The 26,986-nt window shown below is 42.3% G+C and overlaps 1 protein-coding gene across 1 annotated transcript in view; it reads left to right on the top strand.

Moving 5' to 3' along the window:
• LOC148149901 (dynein axonemal heavy chain 11-like) overlaps positions 1-26,986 on the top strand; it is a 170,439-nt gene that overhangs the window by 86,194 nt on the left and 57,259 nt on the right. Inside the window, exons 12-14 of the mRNA XM_087987077.1 lie at positions 5,818-6,013; positions 13,352-13,456; positions 21,715-22,110. Of these exons, the coding sequence (XP_087843203.1) occupies positions 5,818-6,013; positions 13,352-13,456; positions 21,715-22,110 (697 nt within the window). The remainder of the gene's footprint in view (positions 1-5,817; positions 6,014-13,351; positions 13,457-21,714; positions 22,111-26,986) is intronic.

Genomic DNA, 26,986 nt, shown 5'->3' with positions numbered 1-26,986 from the left:
TCATCCCCCAGACCATACAGAACCTCATCACCTCAGGAGATCTCCCACCCACAGCTTCCAACCTCATGGTCCGGGAACCCCGCACTGCCTGGTTCTACCTCCTTCCCAAGATCCACAAGCCTGACCATCCTGGCCGACCCATTGTCTCAGCATGCTCCTGCCCCACTGAACTCATCTCTACCTACCTCGACACTGTCTATTGCCCCTAGTCCAGGAACTCCCCACATACATTCGAGACACCACCCATGCCCTCCACCTCCTCCAAGACTTCAGTTTCCCCAGCCCCCAACGCCTCATCTTCACCATGGATATCCAATCCCTCTACACCTCCATCCGCCATGACCAGGGCCTCCAAACCCTCCATTTTTTCCTCTCCCGACGTCCCCAACAGTACCCTTCCACCGACACGCTCATTCGTTTGGCCGAACTGGTCCTCACCCTTAACAATTTCTCCTTCAAATCCTCCAACTTTCTCCAGACCAAAGGGGTAGCCATGGGCACACATATGGGCCCCAGCTATGCCTGTCTCTTTGTTGGCTACGTAGAACAGTCCATCTTCCATAATCACACCGGCACCACTCCCCACCTCTTCCTCCACTACAATGATGACCGCACTGGCGCCATCTCGTGCTCCCTCGAGGAGGTTGTGTAATTCATCAACTTCACCAACCCATTCCACCCTGATCTTAAATTTATCTGGACCATCTCTGACACCTCCCTCCCCTTCCTGGACCTCTCCATCTAAATTGATGACGACCGACTTGACTCCGACATTTTTTACAAACCCACCGACTCCCACAGCTACCTGGATCACACCTCTTCCCACCTACCTCCTGCAAAAATGCCATCCCGTATTCCCAATTCCTCTGCCTCCGCCATATCTGCTCCCAGGAGGACCAATTCCACCACAGAACACACCAGGTGGCCTCCTTCTTTAGAGACCGCAATTTTCCTTCCCACGTGGTTAAAGATGCCCTCCACGCATCTCGTCCTCATCCCGCACCTCCGCCCTCAGACCCTACCACTCCAACCATAGCAAGGACAGAACCCCCCTGGTACTCACCTTCCACCCTACCAACCTTCGCATAAATCAAATCATCCACCGACATTTCCGCCACCTCCAAACGGACCCCACCACCAGGGATATAGTTCCCTCCCCACCCCTTTCTCCCTTCCGCAAAGACCATTCCCTCAGTGACTACCTGGTCAGGTCCACGCCCCCCAACAACCCACCCTCCTGTCCTGGCACCTTCCCCTGCCACCACAGGAATTGCAAACCCTGCGCCCACATCTCCTCCCTCACCTCTATCCAAGGCCCTAAAGGAGGCATCCACATCCATCAAAGTTTTAACTGCACATCCACCAATATCATTTATTGTATCTGTTACTCCCGACGCGGTCTCCTCTACATTGGGGACACTGGACACCTCCTAGCAGAGCACTTTAGGGAACATCTCTGGGACACCCACACCAATCAACCACACCGCCCTGTGGCCCAACATTTCAACTCCCCCTCCCCCTCTGCCGAGGACATGGAGGTCCTGGGCCTCCTTCACTGCTGCTCCCTCACCACCAGACGCCTGGAGGAAGAACGCCTCATCTTCCTCCTCAGAACACTTCAAGCTCAGGGCATCATTGTGGACTTCAACAGTTTCCTCATTTCCCCTTCCCCTATCTCACCCCAGTTCCAAACTTCCAGCTCAGCACTGTCCCCATGACTTGTCCTACCTGCCTATCTTCTTTTCCACCTATCCACTCCACCCTCCTCTCTGACCAACCACCTTCATCCCACCCCCATCCACACATTGTACTCTTTGCTAACTTCCCCCACCCTCCTCCCTGACCTATCACCTTAATCCCCACACCCACTCACCTATTGTACTCTATGCTACTTACTCCCTACCCCCACCCTCCTCTCATCTATCTCTCCACCCTTCAGGCACTCCTGTATTTCTGATGAAGGGCTTTTGCCCAAAACGTCGATTTTATTGTTCCTCGGATGCTGCCTGAACTGCTGTGTTTTTCTAGCACCACTAATCCAGAATCTGGTTTCCAGCATCTGCAGTCATTGTTTTTATCTGTTGTGGGAGCAGACGAGCAGAAATAGGAAATCAAAATTATTGCACATTTGAGAAATGGCAGAACATTGGGCTGAATTTTCCTTTTTTTGGGTAAAGGGAATCATGGAATCAGCTCACTAATTATGTGTCTGCCCTTTCCAGCATCTTGCCTATGCCACTGTGTGGCTGGAAAGTCATACAGTCACAGAGATGTATAGCACGGTCAAGTTTTGCACCTTCTCTTGTAGGTACATCCACATACTGACTCAGAAGGTTTTCTTGTACACTCTTAACAAATTCCTCTTCACCTAAACCCTTAACAATATGGCAGCCCCAGTCTATGTTTGGAAAGTTAAAATCCCCTACTATAACCACCCTATTATTCTTACAGATAACTGAAATCTCCTTACAAATGTGTTTCTCAGTTTGGGGTGGAAGTGCTCACCACTTGAGGACTTCAGTCTGTGCCACTGGTGCCATATTTAAATCCTAACTCCACAGCAGTTCTGGTGCTGCAAGCCAGGGACTGCCCTTTCACTATAGTACTACACTCTTATCTTGAAATATGTGGTCCAGAAGGCATGTTTGCTTCTCATTTTGTTAAGAGAGACCTGGATGTGCTGGTGGATTGGGTGGTTGGAAGAAGAGCAGTGCTTTTTCTTCTAGACTGCCAGAGGAGGTCATTATCTGGATATAGCCAGCCTGGTCAGAGATATCAGCTCAGATCACTGGGCTGAAATAAACAACCCAACAGGGCATTAGTGATTGTCTGCACTCTGCAAGTGCTCCCATTTTCTCTCTGCTACCTCTCACCTACAGGGTCTCTAACCCTCACTCTAACTCTAACACACCTCCCAACACTACCACCACATACCGTACCTCCCTTTGTGTCATTGCAGGAGAAGGTCTCTGAAGGAGGTAGAGAGGCCCTGGTGGAAATGTGGACAGCAATGTATCACCATTCCATGCCAGTCTGAGGGTTATATTAAGGTGTCATCAGTGAAGTTTGGAGAGGATAGCTCTGGTCTCCCATCAGTTATCCCAATATGGCCCGAGGTTCTTGGAAGGAGACAGGAACTTGTGAGATCTCTAGTATGTAAACATCATAGCAGCTTCCAGGGTAACTGGGACAGACCTCCATTAATTTCCCCAGCACCACTTTCTGACTAATACTATTTCCTTCACTTCCTCCCTTTCACTAGACCCTTGGTTCCGTAACATTTCTGGAAGGTGTTCATAACCCATGCTGACTTTGTCTGACACAAAAAATACAGTCAGAAAACAAGGAACTAATGATGGAGGCAAAGGAATAGCAAAATAATACAATACAGACTGCAGTTCTGTCTTCTTGAAAGAGGATATAAATAACCTCCCAGAAATGTTCGGGAGCCAAGGTTCTGGTGAGACTAGGAAGAAAATAGTGCTCAGGAAATTAATGGGGTTAAAGACTGACAAATACCAGGGCTTGATAATCTACCTTTCAGAAGTATAATGGAAATGGAAATATGATGAGTAAAGCAGTGGAAGTGCTGGAAAAGGATTCAGTGCCATCCTTCACCGGGAGGAGTGACTTCAGAGGTAAACCATTGGATACTAGCAGTGTTTGACTGTGGCATGTGCACTAATTCAGGAATAAGTATGTGCATGACTCAATCACATATACAGTATTGCATATGTGCAGAGAAGCATTTTGAAGTGGGGAGTGCACTTAGACATGGGGAGGAGACAGTCAGGACTGTAGGTGCCAGAAGTCAGAGTCATTAGATGTGAAGCTGGAAAAGCGCAACAGGTCAGACAGCATCTGAGGAGCAAGAAAGTCAATATTTTGGGCTGAAACCTTTCATCAGGACTGGGGAGTGGAGCCCAGAAATAATTAGAGGGAGGGGGTGAGGCTGGGGCTGGGGGGAACGGTAGGTGGGATGGCGATAGGTGGATGCAGATAGGGGGTTATTGTGAAGGGTGGGAAGGTTGGAGTGATTTGGTGAGTAGGAAGAGGTTGTTTCAGAGTGTGGTTGAAGAGCTTCAGAGCAGAGGTGGTAACTTTGGGGTCACATTGGGCGACAGACTGACTGACCTGTCTTCAGAGGGAGGAGGAAAGCTTCTTCAAGGTGGGTATCCTTAGAAGAGACTTCACAGTGTTAGTTTTCAGTGACTAGGAGACAGTGAGGTCTACAGATGCTGGAAATCAGAGTCATTCGATATGAAGCTGGAAGAGGGCAGCAGATCAGACAGCAGCTGAGGAGCATGGGAAAGAGAGAAAAAACCTACTGACAGCACATCAATAGCACCGGTGACACTTAATTCTGAAGACTTTTTTTGCAAATGTACACAGAGGAACCTTGATTATATGAAGGACACGGGTGGGGAGTATTTCATTTGGTTAATCAGTTGCCAGGTAATCATTGTCGCATAATATAGTTAGCCATGCATTGGGACCTTCCGATCTTGTTCACTTGATCCGAAGTTCGGCTAATCAAATGCCCGATAATTGAGGTTCCTCTGTATTTGCTCACACTCTTAAAATATTTACTCTTATCTCTTTGTAGTTGTTGGACCTGGTGAAGTCACATCCATCTGGGAAACGAGCAGCTTTAAGGATGGAAAGAGTTGAATAGTTATCAGTAGAGAGGACTTGGGGTTGGGGTGAATCCCCCGGCCTGAGGATAGAAGAGATCCAGAAGGCAAGGTGTGACTGGAGAGATGACAATGAGGGCCATGGACCCAGTAGGCCTTTCCCACAAACACCCCCCACCCCCCCCCCCACCCCCAGCCACTTCTCCTCCAGTTCTTTCTCCAATCATGGGTGGTACGGTGGCACAGTGGTTAGCACTGCTGCCTCACAGTGCTAGAGACTTGGGTTCAATTCCAGCCCCAGGCAACTGACTGTGTGGAGTTTGCACATTCTCCCTGTGTCTGCGTGGGTTTCCTCTGGGTGCTCCGATTTCCTCCCACAGTCCAAAAATGTGCAGGTTAGGTGAACTAGCCATGCTAAATTACCCGTAGTGTTAGGTGAAGGGGTAAATGTCGGGGAATGGCTCTGGGTGGGTTGCTCTTCGGAGGTGGACTTGTTGGGCTGAAGGGCCTGTTTCCACACTGTAAGTAATCTAATGTCCTACACTCCTGTATTGTTGACACAAATGCAGCCTTGAATAACACTCCTCTTGGGTTTAAAAGTCAGAGTATTTTTAAGGAAAGATCTTTGCAACAGTTTGGTTGCATAAATCTTGGTTTTGTCGCAGTTGTATAAGTAGGAAATAGGAGTGTGTAGAATTAGATATTTTCACTTAGGATGAAATAATGTATATAGTATTAAGAGGGAAACAAGAATCATTCTAATGAAGAGATTTTGTCATTTGATTTGAGAAGGGCTGCCTATACGATAAGCAGATTTTTTTCTTAAATTAGCAGCACTAGAGATCAGATTTAACTTTTTCTAACATTTATTTATTAATATACCAAATAAATGAACTTTTCACAGTTCTAGCTTATTACAGGATCTCTTGGACAGTCAGTTCAGATATAAATGGTAGGCAGTTCAGGTGATTTGTAGTCTGATCTTTTCTCTTGCTATGTTGTAGAGAATGATTGGCTTGTATTGTAGGATAGGCTATATGTAGGATGAACTATAACGATAAACCAAGATTCATAATAATTCTTTGATTGGAATGAGATTATTTCTAATCTTCTTCCTTTATTGTGAACAGTTTGTAAAATAAAATGAATGGGAATGAATTTATTCAATAATATTTCTTTTTAGAAATCTTGAAGGCTCAGAAGCTGGGATAGTCTATCAGAAATATATGGAGATGCTGACTTTACTGGATGAGTATGAAGAACAGATTTACTTGTCATGGACAAGTGGGGTTCACACAATTTGTCAGTTCAACTTGGATCAAACAATTATCAAGCGTAATTCTGAAACTGGTTTTCTCAGTGTGAACTTCGATCATCAGGTACAGAAGGCATTAATATCCCAATTCACATTTATTGAAATGAACCTATACAGTTCATCGAACCAGTTCGATGCCTTGAATTTCTGCAGGGTTTTCTTCTTTGTCATTCAACTCTGCTGGCTGACCATTTATATAAAAAAAGCACTGGTTGAAACTCTCGTGCAGAATCATACATAACTGAGTTAAACTGAATTTACTGGAAATGAATATTGCTGTCTTCCTCAAGGTTGATGGAAAAAATCTGAGGCCATACAAAAGGATGTAGCCTGCTAGCTCACCTCGTAGTATTGACAGGACACAAATTCTATGAGAAACATTGAGCTACTTTGAATCACAAGAGTTTGCTTCTTGAAAGCTTTTTTTCAGTGTAACCCATAATTATTCAGCCTGGACTCCTCTCTCGATGGCTGTGAAGGAGCCAAAAGGCAACATATCTTACAGTTCCTTTCACACTATCACAAGGGGTCTCTGTGATAAGTGAGCAAACATTGACTTCAAGCAGAGAAAGTTTGCTGATGCCTGTGCTTTACAGTTTATCCTTCACTAATTTAGATATCATAGCTAGACACCGCAAAAGTGCCACAAAGCTTGGATAGATTTGTGGCTTCCCCAAAGCACAAAGATCACTAGGAAAAAAGCCATATTTCATTGAAGGCAATCAAACCCCTCCCTGGATCAAAATTGTAAATTGGTTAATTATGAATGTATTGGTGGAGGGATGTTGTGAGGATAGATGTCTCTTGTCTTCAATACTATCAGATAAAAATTTAGCTTAATCTATTGAAAGTGCGAATAAAATGCTGAGTTTTAAAAAAAATAGAATGTGTGGCTGGGGGGGAACTACATTTTTGATTGCTTCCTTTGCTCCTTCCCTCATGGACTTGCATCAGGTCAGCAGTGATGCAGATCTGCTTTTGGACCTCTGGATGCATGTTTAAAAAGTAAGTGTTGCTGGTAAAGCAATTTGTTATAATTCTGTTTCAAGTTCAGACATAACTGTAGAGGTTGATAGCACAGAGAAAGATACTTCAGCCAATCAAAAACAGCCACCTAACTATTCTAATCCTATTTTCTACCACTTGGCCCATAGCCTTGGACTGTGTCAAATGTTGTGAGGGTTTCTGCCTTTACCATTCTTACAGGCAGTGAGTTTCAGATTCCCACCATCCTCTGAGAGAAGAAAATGTCCTTACAACCATCTTCACCTCCTGCCCCATACCTTCAATCTGTGCCTCTGGCAAAAGTTCCTTCCTATCTACCCTATCTATGCCTGTCATAATTTTATACATCTTAGACACGTCCCCATTCAATCTCCTGAATGCTGAGGAAAACAGCTCCATCTATCTAATCTCTCTTCATAACTTAAACGCTCCAGTCCAGGCAACATCCTGCTAAATCCCCTCTGCAAACTCTCCGGTGTGATCACATTCATCCAATTATGTGGATTCCAGAATTGCAATACAGTACTCAACCTCTGGTCTAACCAATGTTTTATATCATTCCGGCATAACCTCTATACTGTTAAACTCTGAGCCTCATCTAATAAAGGCAAGAGTGCCATTTGCCTCCTTAATGACTTTAATTACTTGTCCCACTACATTAAGGGATCAGTTGACATGCACACCAAGGTCCTTCAGGATTATTGGTGGTTCCCAGGGTTCCACCATTCATCACATATTCCCTTGCCTTGTTTGTCCTGTCCAAATCTATCACCTCACATTTAACCAGATTGAATTTCATTTACCACTGATCAACCCTTGTGACCAATTTGTCTATGTTAGATTAGATTAGATTACAGTGTGGAAACAGGCCCTTCGGCCCAACAAGTCCACACCGACCCACCGAAGCGAAACCCACCCATACCCCTACATTTACCCCTTACCTAACACTACGGGCAATTTAGTATGGCCAATTCACCTAACCTGCACATCTTTGGACTGTGGGAGGAAACCGGAGCACCCGGAGGAAACCCACGCAGACACGGGGAGAACGTGCAAACTCCACACAGTCAGTCGCCTGAGTCGGGAATTGAACCCGGGTCTCTGGCGCTGCGAGGCAGCAGTGCTAACCACTGTACCACCGTGCCGCCCTGTAATGTAAGACTATCCTCCTCACTATGTTCCACATCACTAATTTTCATTTTATCAATGAACTTTCTGAACAACCCTCCTACATCCGCAAACAGCAAGGAACCCAAGACTGATCCCTGCAGACTTGCACTGGATACAGGCTTCCAATCGCAAAAACACCTCTTGACCATCACCTGTCACTCTCTATTTCCTACCTCTCAGTCCATTTTGGCTGCGATTTACTAAATTTCCATCAATCCCATGGGCTCTTGCCTTTGTTATCAGGCTGCCTTCTGGGATCTTATCAAAAACCTTGCAGAAGTCTAAGCAGACTACGCCAATATACCTTGTCGTCTCTTCGAAAAATTCAATCTAGTTGGTCAGGCATGACCCACTTAACAAAACCATGCTGACTGTCAATTCATAAAGGATAAAATGAAAATGAACAATATTCTAATGCCTGTCTGTCCAAGCGCAGATTAAGTTGATTCTTCAGAATTGCTTCCAACAGGTTTCCCCATCACTAGGTTAGACTGACTGGCCTATAGTTTCCTGATTTATGCCATGCTTCCTCCTTGAACAATGGTACCACATTGTCTGTCCTCTAGTCCTCTAGCACCTTTCCTATGACCAGAGAGCAATTGAAAATTATTGATTGGTGTAATATTGGGCCAAAAAATAATATCTTCAAACCAGACCATTAAGGGTTAATTGGATATGACAATAAGCAATTCAAGTAATGTGGAAAAATGTACATGAAAGACAGGCCTAATGCAAAAACAGTCGAGAGTGTGGTGCTGGAAAAACACAGCAGGTCAAGCAGCATCCAAGGAGCATAAGCCCTTCATCATTCTCGATGAAGGGCTTATTCTGATTCGTCAATTCTCCTGCTCCTTGGATCCTGCCTGACCCGCTGTACTTTTCTAGTACCGCACTGTCAACTCTGATCTCCAGCATCAACAGTGCTCACTTTCTCCTAATGCAAAAACAGTGCGTTTTTGGCTACCTGACATTGAGGGTGGTGTGAACTACCCGCTTGCACAGTCTACATGGTCTAGAAATGTGCTGAAACTATCATAAAATGGGAACTCAGCTCATAACCTTAGCTTCAGAAAGGTATTAATATCAAAGGCTTTGCTCCATTCATTGGACTTCACACCATTGGCCTGGGGTTCAGGCAACTGATGCCATGTGATCTGAGATAGAGCTCTGAGTGCTCACCAAAGTCCCCGATGGATAGAAGGTCAGTGAGAGACTCTCCTGCTTATCTCAGTTGTTTAATCTAATTATGTAACTTTATAATCATGTAAACTAACAATTATTAATTCATATGTGTAATTAAGTATTTTAACTCAATAAATTAGCTACACCATAAAGTGCAGGTGTCTTATTGTAATCATTTTGGTCAGACACTAACCAACCTGTTGGGGGGTATCAGCTCAACAAAACATTAGCATCTCTACTGTTTCTTCTCTTGCCTCATTCAACAGCCTCAGATACATTTCATCCAGCCCAGGATATTTATCTTTTTTTAAGCCTGCCAAACCACTTGGAGCCCCGTGTCTGTCTATGCTAATTTTTTAAAAATACATCACAGCTCTTCTCCCTGATTTCTGTATCCACATCGACTCTCTGACTAAGGAACACTGATGTGAAGTATGCATTTTTAAAACCCTACCTACATCCTCTAGATCCAAGCACAAATTACTTCTGTGATATTTAATAGGCAGTACTCTTGCCCTAGGTATCCTTTTACCTTTAATGTACTTGTAAAATAGCTTAGGATTTTCATTTATTTTACTAGCAATTATTCTTTCATTACCTTCTTTGCTCTTCTAATTTTCTTTTTAACGTCCTCTTGCATATTCTGTACTACTCTCAGGGTTCTGTACTAGTCTCAGGGTTCTGCTGTTTTGAGCCCTCCTTTTCTGCCTCAAGCCTTTTTTTCTTTACCTAGGGTTCAATATCCAAGTTCATTGGATTTGTTACTCTCACCGTTTTGTCTTTATTCAAATATGTTGGCTGTTCTCTCTCTCTCTTCCCTCCTTGAATATGGCCTATTGCTCTGACATTGATTTCTGTAAAAGTATCTGCTCCCAGTTCACTCCGGCCAAATCATGTATTTGCTCTTATTAAAATTGGCCTTCTCCGAGTTTAGACCTTTTATTTCAAGCCCATTCTTGACCCTTTCCATAACAATCTTGAATCTAACAGATTTATGGTAACTGTTCGCAAAATGGTCCCCCACTAATATTTTGACCTCTTGCATGGCTACATAACCTAAACTTAAGTTCAGGACAGCCTTCTGTCTGTTGTAGCACTTTCAAAATACTGGCATAAAGAACTCTCCTGAATGTATTTTAAGAATTTTGCTCCCTCTAAAACTTTCACATGATGACTAGCCCATTTAATATTGGCGAAGTTGAAATCCCTCACTGTCACTACCCCATTACTTTTAAATTTCTCTGAAAATTGCCTGCACATCTGCTTTTCTATTTCTGTTGGACCGTTACAGGGCCTTTAGCACATTACCAGCAATGTGATTGCTCCATTTTGCTGTTTAAGTTCTACCTATGTGGCTTCATTTGGGGAGCCTTCTAAGATGTCACCCCTCCTTTACGCTTAATTGATCCCCTGGTCAATATTGTGACACCCCCTATTCTTTTATCTCCTCCTTGTATCGCCTAAAGCCTCTGTATCCTGGAATATTGAGTGACCAGTCCTGCCCCACTTTGAATCCTGACTCAGTGATTTTTAAGCCATTGTACTTTTGTAAAGCTAAACATGTCCAGTTTTGCTGATAAGGTAAAAATCCATGAAAGCTTACCAAAAAGAAAAAGTTAAAAATCACACAACACCAGGTTATAGTCCAACAGGTCATTGGGAAGCACGAGCTTTCAGAGCACTGCTCCTCCATCAAGTGGTTGTGGAGAATAAGATTGTAAGACACAGAATTTATAGCAAAAGTTCAGTGTGATGTAACTGAAATTATATATTGAAAAAGACCTGGATTGTTTGTTAAAGTCTTTCATCTTTTTGAATGACCATAGTGGTTTCAGTTCTTTCGTATGTAAATGGCAAAACTTTTTAAAAGTTACATTCTCAAGTGAACTTTAACAATTGGTGTCATGTCAGCCTAGGTAGTGTATTGAAAGTTTGAGTTTCCCTGTGTGAGGCTGTCTGTGCCACAATGGTCAGACTGTTCTAATCTAAAAATGGATTTGCAGAATCTTACATGGATTCATGCACTTTTTGAGCAAGGACAAATTCAATCCACAAACGTGTGTATGTGTGTGTGTGTAGGGGACTGGGTGCTTATGAGTGTGTGTGTGTGTGTGTGTAGGGGACTGGGTGCTTATGAGTGTGTGTAGGGGACTGGGTGGTTATGAGTGTGTGTGTGTGTAAAGGGTGTAAGTCTGAGAGAGGGTGTGTGTGGGAGGGTATGTGTGAGCATATGAGAGGGGGTCTGTGTGTGTGTGTGTGTGTGTGTGTGTGTGTGGTGCAATGGGGTCACCTGTACTGTGACATGAACCCACGGTCCCGGTTGAGGCCGTTCCCATGGGTACCAAAATTGACTATCAGCCTCTGCTCGGCCACGTTGCATTGCTGCCTGCCCCGAAGTTTGCCTTGGAGGATGGTCACCTGAAGGTCCAAGGTCAAATGTCCCGCACCGCTGAAGTGTTCTCTGACTGGGAGGGAACATCCCTGTTTGTTGATTGTTGTGCGGTGTCTATCATCTGTTGCCGTAGCCTTTGCTTAGTCTCACCAATGTACCATGCTTCAGGGCACCCTTGCCTGAGATAGACAACATTGGCTAGGTCGCATGAGTACCTGCCACGTACATGGTGGGAGGTGTCCCCACACACACACACACACACACACACAACACACACACAGACAGACACTCCTCTCCACACGCGCCGACATATGCTGACACATACATTCTCCTACACAGACACACACACTCACGCAGACACTCCCACACGCACCCTCTCATAGACTTATACCCCTTTATACACTCATTCAAACACATATACACGCACTGTCTCACAGACACTCATACACCCCCAACACCCCCCCACACCCCCCCTACACACACACACACACACACACACATACACATATAAGCTTGTGGGGTGAATTTGTACTTGCAGAATTACATTTTACTTTGTTCAAAACTGCATGACTCCATGTAAGATTCTGTAAATCCATTTTTTAGATTAGAATCAGTCTGACCATTGTGGCACAGACAATCTCAGACAGGAAAACTCTCACTTTCAGTACGTTATCTTGGCTGATTGTTAAAGTTCACTTGAGAATGTAACTTTTTAAAACAGTTTTGCCATTTACATATGAAAGAACTGAAACCAACATGGTGATTCTAAAAGATGAGAGACTTAACAAACAATCCAGGGTTTTTTCAGTATATAATTTCAGTTACATCACACTGTAAACTTTTGCTATAAATTCTGTGTCTTACAATCTTATTCTCCACAACCACCTGATGAAGTAGCAGTGCTCTGCAAGCTACAGATTCCAAATAAACCTGTTGGACTATAACCTGGTGTTGTGTGATTTTTAACTTTGTACCAGAAAGAGTTGTTGGAAACTTGCTAACATACAACAGAAATGGAAACCAGCACAAGTACAACTACAAAAAGATAATAAATCCTATAGTTTGAGAATTGAAAGTGGCAAAGTAGCTAAAAAAAGACTATTAATATGACCAATCATCATTTGTGGAGGAACTACCCCGTTACACATTGTATTACAGTTATAGTCTTGCAATTCTCCCCTCACTATCTTTTGCTCTGTTTTGCATGAAAGCAGCTTAACCACAAATGATCTCATTATGTCTCCTGTGTGGTGTGAACATCTGCAAACAATGTAGGAAACCAAAAATGGTAGTGCAGAACGTTTGAAGAAAAATACACTATGTTGTAACTTTCCATCTTGTACTCGTGAAGACAATTTACAAGAATATCAGGTCGAAGGGAAAAAAAACATTTATATTTTATGAGAGGAGATTGGTATTTGCCACCCCACCCATCTCACGCAGCGTACATGTTGGTGTTTCCTTAAATTGTCATGATAAGTGCAAAAATTTCAATAATTTTCTCTTTGCCAGTATTCAAATGTTCGAAGATTTTAAAGTAAAGCAACTATTTAGAGATTTTATATCTGTCATGTGCAATACTGGGACAATCTCTATTGAAGAGATATTTAACTATTGCAAATGCAATGTTTCTGATTGAATGTTGTGTTTCAGCTTGTTGCTGTACTACGAGAGGTGAAATACCTTCAGATGTTAAATCAACCTGATGTTCCAGAGGCAGCTGCAACCATCTTTGAAAAGAGAGAAACTTTGACTAAGGTTTGTCTTTTTTAAGAAATATGGTTTAATCAGTAGGAGGTCTTATTTTTACCGTATTATTTCAAATTCATGACTGACTAATGCATTTTTAATTCTATGTGCCCTTTTGTTTAAAATAAAGCTGAACATTTAAAGTGTAAAAGAAGGGTACTTCTGATTATGACTTACCTCTGTTTGGATAAAAATTGTTAGTTACACATGCAATTGTACTTCGCTGATACAGACACACAAAGGTCCTGAACTGCCACATATTGCATTTCTATTTAGTACTCCTCATTAAGGAAATAATTTCTTTTATTTTGGCTGAGGATATTTATAGATTTTTGTGGTTACCAGTTATAATGGAGTGTATTTAGAAAATCATGTTTTCATTGTAACAAAAATTAAAATTCGTAGACGTTGGATTCAGGACTGATTGTGGGCAGTTTTTTTTTCAGGTGGAGTCTGAGCAAATTAGGCCTCTAGGTCAGGTAGTGAAAGAAAAACATCTTTGGAATTGTTAACAGTTCCTTTGCTTTTATGAGAATACTGAATTATTTTGAAAATTTGGACTGCTTGTTGCGTATTTTCTGGTATCGTGAGGTGGGTAAAACACTAAAATAGTTGTTTGAAACATGCAAACTTCGTTCACTGCCATATTGAGTAAAAGCTACCAAGAGGTAGGATTTAGAAATGCATGAAGCAGACTTTAAGCCTTTTGTACATAAAGATAAGGGTCCTGATATCTGCTGGAGATTGTTGCTTCAAGGTTTGTCCTAAGAGACCCTGCCCCAGAAAATGCTGCATTGGGGGAAACTGTCCAAAGATCACAGCATCAATCACAAATACTCCCAATGCCATCTTGCCCCTACCCCCTAATGGTGCACCATTTCACTGACTCTAGGGCCCAATCTGAGTCACGATCAGAAAATTCAGTCTGGCTGACTATGTGCAACCAATCAGACCTGTGACTCTATGTGAGCTTTGGACCCACATTCCTGAGAGCTGCTGGGACACTTTCATTGGCCTGATTTTTCCTCACCCCTCTCCTTGTAGCTACAGCAGTTTATGCAAAAGACAAGACACAAGGTTTATTAATCCATACAGTTGTATGCTAGGATTTCTGTAGAAGAGAATATTGTCCTATAAGTTGTCTAATTTACAAGTTTTAATGGTAGAATTCTACACAAAAACCAATCTTAGTCTAAGGCTTCCTTGTATTGTTTTATTGAAGTTAATTTTCACTGCGGTCACCTGTGTGATTGGGGTAGGGAGCCTTCCTGTCCTGTTAAGATGGGCAATATGGCTATTTTGAAAGGGACCTAACATTGTATAGACAATGTGTGCACACTAAGACTGAGCTACAAACTATTGTTGACACGTTCACCAAGGTGTTTAAGAGAATGGGTTTCAAAGTAAATATTTGGAGAACAATGGTTCTCTACCGGCCCAATACTGCCAAACAACATTACCCCCTCCCACACCCAACCCGACTATCGAAATCCATGGCGCGTCCCTATAACAATTAGGATCACTTACTATAACTCAGGAATTTCCTTACGGTGTGTGCAGGTATTAATGAAGAAATCCAGCATCGACTGCAATGCACCACTGCAGCCTTTGGACATCTGAGGGAGAGTGCTCGATAGCTGAGATCTCAAACCCAGAACCAGTATCATGGTCTACAGAGCAGACATCCCTGCCACCCAGCATGTACCAGAAACATGGACCATGTCCAGCAGACACCTCAATTCCTTGTAGAGTTACCACCAGTGCTGTCTTCGCACAAATCCTGCAAATGGATCAGAAGGATAAATATCCCAACATGAGCATCCTGTCCCAGGCCAACTCCCCCAGTACCAAGGCATTGGTCACACTCGACCAGCTGCTATGGGTGGGTCACATTGTCTGCACATCCAAAACAAACACTCCCTAAACAATTGCTCTTCTCCGAGTTCTGCATCACTAGGGGGAGGCAGAGGAAATGTTAGAAGGACATACTGAATGCCTCCCCAAACAAATGCAGCATCCCCACTGACACCTGGGAATTGCTTGCCCTCAAATGCACAAACTAAAGAAGAAGCATCTGCTTCCACTTGGACTGTCCCCAGATGGAGCACAGGAGGCAAAGCAGAAAAAGTATGCAGAACCCAAAACGTGCCACCCACCCACCTGTCTCCTTGAGCACAACCAGGCCCACCTGTGGCAGAGTCTGCAGCTCCAGGATTGGATGATTCAGCCACCGCAGAACCCACCCCCGATTGGAAGGAAGGCATCTTGAGCCTGATGGACTAGCAAAGAGGTGAAGAACCAACTGGGTGCCCAATGAACTTGTGTTTCAGATGATGAGCTATTTTTTAATGGGGGAGTTCAGGTTCTCTGATGTAATTAGGACCAGGAAGGAACAAGGAAAGTGTCCGGCAGGGTAAAAACAATGACTGCAGATGCTGGAAACCAGATTCTGGATTAGTGGTGCTTGAAAAGCACAGCAGTTCAGGCAGCATCTGAGGAGCAGTAAAATCGCGTTTTGGGCAAAAGCCCTTCATCAGGAATACAGGCAGAGTGCCTGAAGGGTGGAGAGATAAATGAGAGGACCCTCTCCACCCTTCAGGCACTCTGCCTGTATTCCTGATGAAGGGATTTTGCCCAAAACATCGATTTTACTGCACCTCGGATGCTGCCTGAACTGCTGTGCTTTTCCAGCACCACTAATCCAGAAAGTGTCCAGCAGCAAGCTGTAAGACGCTAACAGTTACTCTCAGTCTCACCTCCTTCAGTAGACTGTAGTAATTGAGGAGGAGCCAGCAGAGGGGTAATCAGTGACTGGCAGGTGGTCAGTAAGAAGAACACGAGACCAAGAGTGACCAAGCCACTCTCTGAACTAATGGCAAGATTCAGTTCCCATCAGAAATAGATTATAGTGGTGACTACTTTTAAGAGAAGCAGGAACAAAAATGACACAGCAGAAGAAGTGACAAACTGTTAAGGAGCTGGAGGAGACGAAGCCTATGTTCCAAACTTGTAGAGACAATGAAGAAGCTAGCATGCACTGACCTCGAAAGGTAGAGGCCACACACCCTACCTCTGGGAAGCTGGGAGTGGCAACTGGAATATCAGTTCCAATGGATTCCAAATCCTCTTGCATCACAGTCTATTGTAATGTCACCAGGGTGGTGTAACTCCAGTCAGGTGGATCAGGCCTAACCTTGAGACTGTTTGTGAGCATGACTGGCATGCAGGAGTTTTCCCAGTGTCTTGCACAATGGATCTGCTAAGAGACACAAGATTTTAAATGAGTCTAAAGGTATTTTTCCTCTATCAATGTTTACTTTGTTACTCACTGTATTCCAACCCTTTATGTTTTGCTGAGGTAAAGTTGATAGTCACCCGTAAGAGCCAAGCTGCAGAATTCAGCCTATCATGATCCCATGGACTATCACTTTGATCAGGAGTGCCTTGGCATTTCTATGGGGGAGACAATTTCACCATTTCTGATGTTAAAGAGGTGGCGGAGAGTTGCTTTCTCGTAGCAGACATACTGTACAAAAATGGTCAATCAATGTGTATGACCTGGCTCAGAATAGTGAGCGACTGGTTATCTTTCAGCAGCTCCTGCTATTGTTGGTCATGTGCAGACTAGCCAGCCAACTGGTGACTTCAACTGCATCATCCATAGTAGCTTGCCAATCTAGCAGATGAGTCAGCAAATTGGATTGGCACCATGTCCAACCTCCTGAATGAAATGATAAATGACGCCAAGCTGCATAATATTGTAGTTATGCTACAGACAGAGTGATGCACAAATGCATATATTGGAGGCCAGATGTGTCTGACCACTTCAGGGTTAACATCTGTTTGTGTCAAAACCATCAATGTCAAGCTGGTGTTCCTCACTGACCACCACTTTCTACAGGCTGTCATCTAGAGGTGAAGCAGCCTGTTGACAAAGGAATATTGAAGTTGAATAAATGATTGTTAACCCCAGAAAACATTGAGGTACTAAAAGGGATTATAAAGGTTGGATAATCATGAAACCCCCTTTTGTGTCCCTGTCACATTGGTGGAACACACTTGAGGCAAATATGAAAAGATTCCCCATCATCAAAGATATTTAGAAGGTGGCATATGAAAGAGAAAGGTGAATTATCTGACTTCAGAAAAGTAGTTGACAGAGTTCGGTATTAAGTAGGGGCTCCAAGAGATTTTTAAGAATTCACTCTTCGTACATGAGGTCTTCAAAATCCTCTTCTGGTTCAGAGCCTGCTCCTTAGATGAGAATGAAATCTGTTTGTATGTCTTCTTCTAAAATGTAAACATCAACAAATTTGTTATCATCCAAAAAGAAGAAAGAAGGTGCCATGGTAACATAGAGTCATAGAGATGTACAGCACGGAAACAGACCCTTCGAACCAACTCGTCCATACCAACCAGATATCCTAACTCAGTCTAGTCCCACCTGCCAGCATCCGGCCCATATCCCTCCAAATCCTTCCTATTCATATGCTCATCCAGATGCCTTTTAAATGTTGCAATTGTACCAGACTCCACCGCTACCTCTGGCAGCTCATTCCATACATGCATCACCCTCTGTGAAAAAGTTGCCCTCTTTTATATCTTTCACCTCTCGCCCTCAACCTCTGCCCACTCGTTCTGGACTCCCTCATCCCAGGGAAAAGACTTTGTCTATTTATCCTATCCACGCTCTTCATGATTTTATAAACCTCTATAAGGTCACCCCTCAGCCTCTGACGCTGCAGTGAAAACAGATCCAGCCTGTTCAACTTCTCCATATAGTACAAATTCTCCAATGCTGGCAACATCTTTGTTAATCTTTTCTGAACCCTTTCAAGTTTCACAACATCTTTCCGATATGAAGGAGACCAGAATTGCAGGCAATATTCTAAAATTGGCCTAACCAATGTCCTGTACAGCCACAACATGACCTCTCAACTCCTGTACTCAATACTCTGACCAATAAAGGAAAGCATACCAAATGCCTCCTTCACTATCCTATCTCCCTGCGACTCTACTTTCAAAGAGCTATGAACCTTCACTCCATGGTCTCTTTGTTCAGCAACACTCCCTAGGACCTTACCATTAAGTGTATAAGTCCTGCTAAGATGTGTTTTCCAAAATGCAGCACCCCGCATGTTATCTAAGTTAAACTCCATGTGCCATTCCTCAGCTCATTGGCCCATCTGGTCCAGATCCCATTGTAATCTGAGGTAACCTCCTTCACTGTCCACTACACATCCAATTTTGGTGTCATCTGCAAACTTACTAATTGTGCCTCCTATGTTCAGATCCAGGTCATTTATATAAATGACAAAAAGTAGTGAACCCACCACTGATCTTTGTGGCACTCCACTGGTCACAGGCCTCCAGTCTGAAAAAGAACGCTCTACCACCACCCACTGTCTTCTACGTTAGAGCCAGTTCTGTATCCAAATGGCTAGTTCTCATTGGATTCCATGAGATCTAACCTTGCTAACCAGTCTCCCATGAGGAACCTTGTCGATCATCTTACTGAAGTCCATATAGATCATGTCCACAACTCTACCCTCATTAATCCTCCTGATTATTTCTTCAAAACATTCAATCAAGTTCGTGAGACATGATTTCCCATATGCAAAGCCATGTTGACTATCCCTAATCAGCCCTTGCCTTTCCAAATACGTGTAAATCCTATATCTCAGGATTCTCTCCAACAACATCATTCAGTCTGATGTATGAAGGATCAGTCAATCATTTTATGCTGGATTGTATGATATGCAGTCCATCGTGATAACACTGCCTCTTAGTTCTACTGATCTTAGATGATCTTCGAATTTTGTATTCCACATTAAACAGTGAAACGGATCATCAGTTCCTTGTTTTCTTCCTCTACCCTTTCAATTGTAAATGAGATGATGCTTTAAATGCAATAAAAATTTGGAATATAAAAGGCTAGCCTGTTGTCATCACGCAACTTCTATCACTTTTCGTAAAACATCCAGGTGGTTCACCAATGCTCCTTAGGGAAGGAAGCTCACCATTCTTGTCAAGTCTGGTCTACATGTAACACCCGGTCTGTAACAATGCCGTTGAGTCCTGACTATCCTCTGGGAAATTTTAGGTGGGCAATAAATGATCACTATCTTCTGATTGCCAAATCCCATTAATTACTTAAAAAAATGCAAGCAGTACCTTTTGCCGTAAGCCCACTAAGCAGTCATTCGCATTCTTTGAGGCCCTGCAGGAAAAAGAGATGGTGGACCTTGTCAGTTGGTTCCCTAACAGTCTGTCAAGCTGGTTTGGTATATTACTTCATTGCTCGAAACTTTCAAACAAGCAGCAAGACATAACTTGCTGGCAGTGAGAAAGGCCCTTCCGGTCTGATCATTTCTGCACATGTGGAGTCTCTGCACACTGCCCTTGAGGCTGCAAAGACATGCAGTGTTTTGATTTGGTGAGGTTCATCTGAAGCAGTAAGGTTCTGCTCTGTGAGCTACTCTACTCAAAGGGATCTACTCCAAGATCAACATCAGTTGCTGCTACAGGATCATCAGCATGGTGAAAGACATTCTTTAGCGTGCCTGAAATTTGTTGGCCTTCCACTGCAATTTATTGTCCATGACCAAGAGTGGTGGACTCATTCTAATGTACAGGACTATATGCTGATAAATGCACTGACGTTTGAAGCAAATGTTGCAAAGACTGATTGATTGGGGAAAGGATATTATTTAGGGTCCACTTACAAGAGTGTAAAATCCCTCAGTCATGTTTTTTCATCAAGGAATGTATATTTTGTAAATAGCACATTGAATTGCCATTATATTGAATCACCTGAAACTTCCAAATATTGAATGGAAAGGGCTTGAGCTTAGTTGTGTTCTTGGGAATGTCAGTTTGAACTTACAGGGTATAATTTTACAAATTGCAATGAGAAAAGTATATTTTGGAAAAGAAAATTAGGATGAGATTACTATTTTAAATTGGAACTGACCAGGCAAATGTATTGTACAGATTCTAACTTATTCTGTGATCAATTGAAGCAACAATGCCCACAAGGTTGTTGAAAATTATTTTTGTGAATACTGGAGCACCTAACCTGACAGACATAACTTGATTGCTGCTGTCCTAGGACCCCACCCTATCAATCACTGCTGCTTGAATTTCTGGCACTTAATCAAAAATTTGACAATCCACAGCCGAGTAAATGTAAGTGAAGCCATGGTCTCAGTGTTATGGAGAACTCTGCTTGTTGCCTGAAATTTGGCTGTGTTTCTTTTTTAGTACATTATATTGCTAAACTGGACAGTGGTGTCATGATTATCCACGCTCCCTATAAGTATCACACACAGTACCCATTAAGCAGCGGTTAAAATACAGGCTGCCCTGTCACTGGTCTGTTGAGACATGTTTACAAAACAGTTGCCTTTCTCTTCACCTCAGCTGGTCACTGAGTAATCTCCCACCATATTAGCCTTAGCAAAGATAGTTAATGGGTTACACGACCTCAGACATTTCACTTTTTTGAACTCCAATTTTCCCTTTAATTGTCTTTCTCTCTAAATTTCACCATGCAATTTTCCTTTTTTCCTGCAAGGATTACCCTTAGGCCCATCTAAATGTTGTGAATAATTAAGCAAAGAAACTGGAGAAGTCTGTGCTGTTTGCAATTTGATTTGAGGCAAATGTTAAATCATTTTAAACAAAATTATGATATTTCTCAGCTTAAAACAGAAATATCCAGTGATATTTGTACAGATTCTGGCAGTGAAAAATCAAACTATGATATGAGAAATAATTTTTAACAATTGTTCCTGGCTGATACCCTCTGCTATTTTAGCATTAAAAAAAATTTACGAATGGATTCCAGTGCCCTTAAAAATAAAACTCTTGTGACAAATATCTATTATATAAAATAGGATTATAAAATATTTTGAGTACACAAGCCCATAAGGGGACACCACCTCTCAAATGATGACAAATCTTTCTTTTATTTGTTTATAAAAGCTCAGGACCTAAACCTTATCAATTCAAATCATTTGCTTGTGATTTTTCTGTTGAAAATAGCGTGCAGATTTTCTTTATTCTGTCCCAGCCCAGCATTAGGAAAATACTTTCCACTATGATGATCCTTTGGTGAGTTATTTAATGAAATGAATATGGGATTAAATATTGATTTTGTTATTGATTCATTCATATGAAAAATACTGCTCCTGCCTCTCTGGAAATAATAGTATTTATAAAGGAGGACTCTGCTAATTCTCATTTGTTGTTTGTAAATTATTTAGTACGTCGGAACCTTGGAATTGATGGTGAAGTGGTACAATAAGCTGAAACAGACTGTCTTGGAAGTTGAGTTTCCACTAATCTTTAATGAATTGGAAGCTATTGATGATGAGCTGAAGGCTGCAGAGGAGGCTATTACTTGGCAGAATGAAAACTGCTGGAACTGCATTGTCCACTTGAAGGACACAGTCTATGATCTGGCAAGCAGGGTTCAGAAGACCAAAGAAAATGTAGAAACACTACAAACACTCATGAAAGCTTGGAGTGAGAGTGCAATGTTTGCAAGAAGGGATAACCGAAGAGATAATCTGTTGAACCTGGAAGACCGAGAAGACAGAGTAGTCAAGTGGTACAAATTGATAAGGGAGGATGGTATTACGATTCACAAATTGGTTGAGGTATGCTTGAAGAAAAATACAAAATATTTTCCAATAAGCTTGACAAAGTATAATTGCCAGAAAAACTATTTATTAAAAGTTTCAATACAGCTGAATTACAAATTTAATGTGTTATCACCGAAGAGCTCGATATTTAATTCTACCAATACAATTCACAGTGTATTTTCTCAACACTATGAATGGAAATCTTGTATAAGAGGTGCACTTTTTGTCCATGAATCTGACTGCCACCTTTGGCTTACTGGTAATGTTCTCAACTTACATTACACTTATATCAGAAGTGTAATGAATTATTGCCCACTTGCTTGGCTGAGTGCAGCTCCAACAACATGGGAGAAACATGCAGGACAAAGCAGTCCACTGGATTGGTACCATCTCCACAAACATCCACTTCCTTCACCACTGATGCCCAGTAGCAGCAGTGTGTGCTTTCAACAAGATGCACTACAGAAATTCACCAAATCTTCTTAGAAACCTCCAAACCCATAACCATGTGAACATGTGAACACAAAGAACTGCAAGTACCCCCACCACCCCCACCACCAAACCACTCAACATCCTGATTTGAAATATGTCACCATTCAGTGTTGCTGGGTCAAAATCCTGAAACTCCCTCCCTTAACAGTATTGTATGTTCACCTGCAATGGTTCAAGAAGGTAATTCACTAACACTTCTTAGGGCATTTAGGGTTGGACAATAAGTGCTGGTGCAGCCAGCGACATCCACATCTCATGGATGAATAAAAAATTAAATCTACTGGTTTCGTTTTAAAAACTGTCCTTGTTATATCCAGAAATAACTTCAGAAAATTGATCAAACATGGTCTTCCTTTCACAAAACTATGTTAACTCTAGTTGGTTGCATTTATCATTTCTAAATGACTTGCTGTTTCTTCTTTGATAATGGATTCTAGCTTCTTCCCAATGACAGATATGAGACTAGCTGGCCTATCGTTTTCTACTTTCTGTTTCCCTCTCTGCTTGAACAAAGTTGGCACATCAGAGTTTTCCACTGTCTGGAATATTTCTGGATGCCTCCATTATCTCTGCAGCCAATTCATTTAAACCCCTTGAGTGGAGACCTTCAGGTCCTGGTGCATTTCTATCTTTTGTTCATTAGTCTATCAAATATTTTATCCATCATGCTAGAGACTGCTGCATAGCCACCTGATGAAGGAGCAATGCTCCAAAAGCTAGTACTTCCAAATAAACCTGTTGGACTATAACCTGGTGCTGCGTGATTTTTAAATTTGTCCACCACAGTCCAACACAAGCACTTCCACATCATAGAGACTGCAGCTAGACCTTTCCTTCTGTCAATGCCTTACTTATCTGTTATCTTTGGGATATTTATAATGTGCTCCACCATGAAGACTAATGCAAAACATTGGGTTAACTTGTCTGCAATTTCCATCTCCCTGTTATTAATTCGCCAGTTGCATCCTCCAAGCGTCTCATACTTAACTGTGGGTACTGTCTTATCTACTAATAGAAGTTTTTTAAAAATGTTTCTTGTCAATTTACTTTCATAATTAATTTCTCCCTTCTTATTAGTTTTCTTTTATCATCTGCTGCTGATTCCTAAATCAGTACAATCCTCTGCCTTATCACGTATCTTTGTTGCTTTATATGCCTTAGGTTTTGATTGGATACTATCCTTGACCATTTTTGATAACCACCGCTGTTTCATCATTTTCATTGAGTCCATCTATTTGACTAGATCAAATATTTGGTAAGCATCATGAAATTTCGGCTTAAATGTCTGCCACTACTCATCCACCAACTTTCCCTCTTGTCTATAACCCAGCCTACTTTCGACAGGTCTCACCTCATACCTCTGTAATTGCCCTTGCTTAAGATGAGGACCCTGGTTTGAGACCCAATTGCTATCCCTCAAACAAAATTTGAAGTTTTACTATGTGGAGAACACCACACCCTAGAGGATCCTTAACTACAAGATCTCTCATTAATCCTACTTCCGATTTGAAGGTGCCGGTGTTGGACTGGGGTGGACAAAGTTAAAACTCTCAATACTAGGCTATAGTCCAACAGGTTTATTTGGAAGCACTAGCTTTCGAGGTGCTGCTCCATCAGGTGGTTGTGGAACAGGATAACTGATGTTGTACTGTATTGCACCTATATCTTTACTTGCCATCACACTCACACCATCTTTTATTAATAATACTAATCTATATCCTTTGACCTTTTGCTTATTCTTCTGGGATGTTGAATGCCCTTGAATATTAAATTCCCAGTTGTGGTCACCTTGCAACCCACATCTTTGTAATAGCTCTCAAATCATATTCATTTGTAATTTGTGTTAGCCACTCATCTATTAAAAATGCTATATGTGTTTGAACCCCCCCCCCCCCTTAAGCTTTGACTGTTTACCATTGTTATTTGCTGTGGTTCTAATTTCTGCCATGTGTATGCATATATTTTCTACCATTTTCTGTAATGCATTGACTATTGTTGTCCTTTTTACTAAAAAGTCTTGCCACATCTAGAATATTGTTTGCAATTTTGGTCTCTATAATAAGGAAGGGCATACTTGTTTTGGAGGCTGTGTAGTAAAGGTTCACCTGGATTAGTCCCTGGAATGAGGGTTTTGCCCTTTGCTAAGAGACTAAGTAAATTTGCTCTAGATAATATTCTCCTGTTTAGAGGAATGAGAGGTGATCTATTTGAAACATTTAGGATAATGAAGGCCCTTAACAGGACAGATACTGAGAGATTGTTTTCCCTGTCAGGGACTTTGGAATAAGTGGGTGTAATTTCTGCATAAGGGCTAATCACTTACGATTGAGATGAGAGAATGTTTGAGGGGATTAAGAATCTTTGGCATTCTCTTCTGCGTAGGGTGGTGAATGCTGCATCATTAAGCCTGATGTATTTTATTCAGTTGTTGCATGTGGGCATCGCTGGTCGGCCAGCATTTATTGCTCGTTTCTAGTTGACTTTGAGAAGGTGATGGTGAGCTAATTTCTTGAACCTCTGTAGGTAGATTAATTATGCCCTTTGGGAAGGAAATTCCAGGATTTGGGCCTAGGGACAACGAAGGAACAGTGATATATTTTCAGGTCAGGATGGTGAATGACTTAAAGGGGAATGTGGATGTGGTGATGTTCCCATGCTCTTTTCCTTCTAGATGGAAGGGGTCATGGGTTTAGAAAGTGCTAAGTAAGGATCTTTGGTGAATTTCTGGAGTGCTGCTGCTTCTGACTGTTGGTGGTAGTTGGAGTGGATGCTTATTGATGTGGTGCCAGCCAATTGGATTGTTTTGTCCTGGAAAGATGTCAAGCATTTTGAGTATTGTTGTAGCTGCACCCATCTTGGCAAGTGCGGAGTATTCCATCACACTCCTGACTTGTGCCTTGTCGGTGGCGAACAGGCTTTGGGGAGTCAGGAGGTGAATAACTCACTGCAGCATTCCTAGCTTCTAACCTGCTCTTGTACCTACTGTATTTATATGGCAAGTCCAATTGAGCTCTGGTCAATTATAATCCCCAGGATCGTAATAGTGGGCGACTCGATGATGGTAACACCATTGAATGTCAATTCTCTAATTATTTTCTCTTATTATTAATTGCCTGGCATTTGTGCAGTGTGAATGTTACTTGCCACTTGTCAGTTGTAGCCTGGATATTGTCCCAGAGCTTGTGATATTTGAACGTAAGCTTTTGTAGCGTTGCTTCTTCATCAGATGAAATCATTTCACCTGATGAAGAAGCAGTGCTCCAATAGCTTACAATTTTAAATAAACCTGTTGGATTATAACCTGCTGTCAGGTTATAGTCTGACTTTGCCCACCCCAGTCCAACACTTACAGTCCTTTACTCCAACAGTGTGAAGGTGAGTCCTTGTCTCCACAAGGACTGTGCGGTAGTCAGTCTTAGAGATACTGTCATGGATAGATGCATCTACAGTTGGCAAATTAGTAAGGATGAGGTCAAGTATATTTTTTCCTCTTGTTGCTTCTCTTGTTTGAACATTGACTGTTTCAAGACCTTGGGAATTGTAATTGATGGTAAACATTGTGCAAATGTCGGCAAACATTGCCAATTCTGACCTTAGGATGGAGGAAAGCAGCTGAAGATGGTCGGGCCAAGGACACCACCCTGAGCAACTCCAGCAGAAATGTCTTTGAGTTAAGATGACTAACCTCCAAGAATTACAACCATCTTCCTATGTACCAGGTGTGACTCTAACCAGCAGAAAGTTTGCCCCCTGATATCCATTGATTCCAGTTTCGCTAGGGCTCTTTGATGGCACACTCAATCAAATGTGGCCTTGATGTCAAGGGCTGTCACTCTCACCTCACCTCTGGAATTCAGTTGTTTTGTCTTTGTCTTATGGTGTCAGGAGCTGAGTGGCCCTAGAAGAACCCAAACTGGGCATCATTGAGCAGGTTATTGCTGAGCAGGTGTTGCTTGATAACATTGATGATGACACCTTCCATTACTTCATTGACGATCGAGAGTAGACTGATGGGACAGTAATTGGCCGAGTTGGATTTGTCCTGCTTTTTATGCACAGGACATACCTGGGCAAATTTCTACCTTGTTGAGTAGATGCCAACGTTGTAACTGTACCGGAGTTGTTTGGCTATGTGAGTAGCAAGTTATGGAGCAAAAGTCTTCATATGTTGTTAGGCTTTTGCAGTTTCCAGTGCCTACAAATGTTTCTTGCTATCACATAGAGTGAATTGAATTGACTGAAGACTGGTATCTGTGATGCTTGGTATCACTGGAGGAGGTTGAGATGGATCATCCACTTGGCACTTCTGGCTGAAGATTGCTGCAAATACTTCAGCTATATCTTTTGGGCTCTTCCATCATTGAGGATTGGGATATTGTTGGACCATTTTCTTCCAGTG

The sequence above is a fragment of the Chiloscyllium plagiosum genome, unplaced genomic scaffold (assembly GCF_037043375.1).
Source record: "Chiloscyllium plagiosum isolate Xiang-an unplaced genomic scaffold, Cpla_swu_hap1 HiC_scaffold_5, whole genome shotgun sequence".
Classification (NCBI taxonomy): domain Eukaryota; kingdom Metazoa; phylum Chordata; class Chondrichthyes; order Orectolobiformes; family Hemiscylliidae; genus Chiloscyllium; species Chiloscyllium plagiosum.
This window is presented reverse-complemented; position numbering and strand designations above follow the sequence as displayed.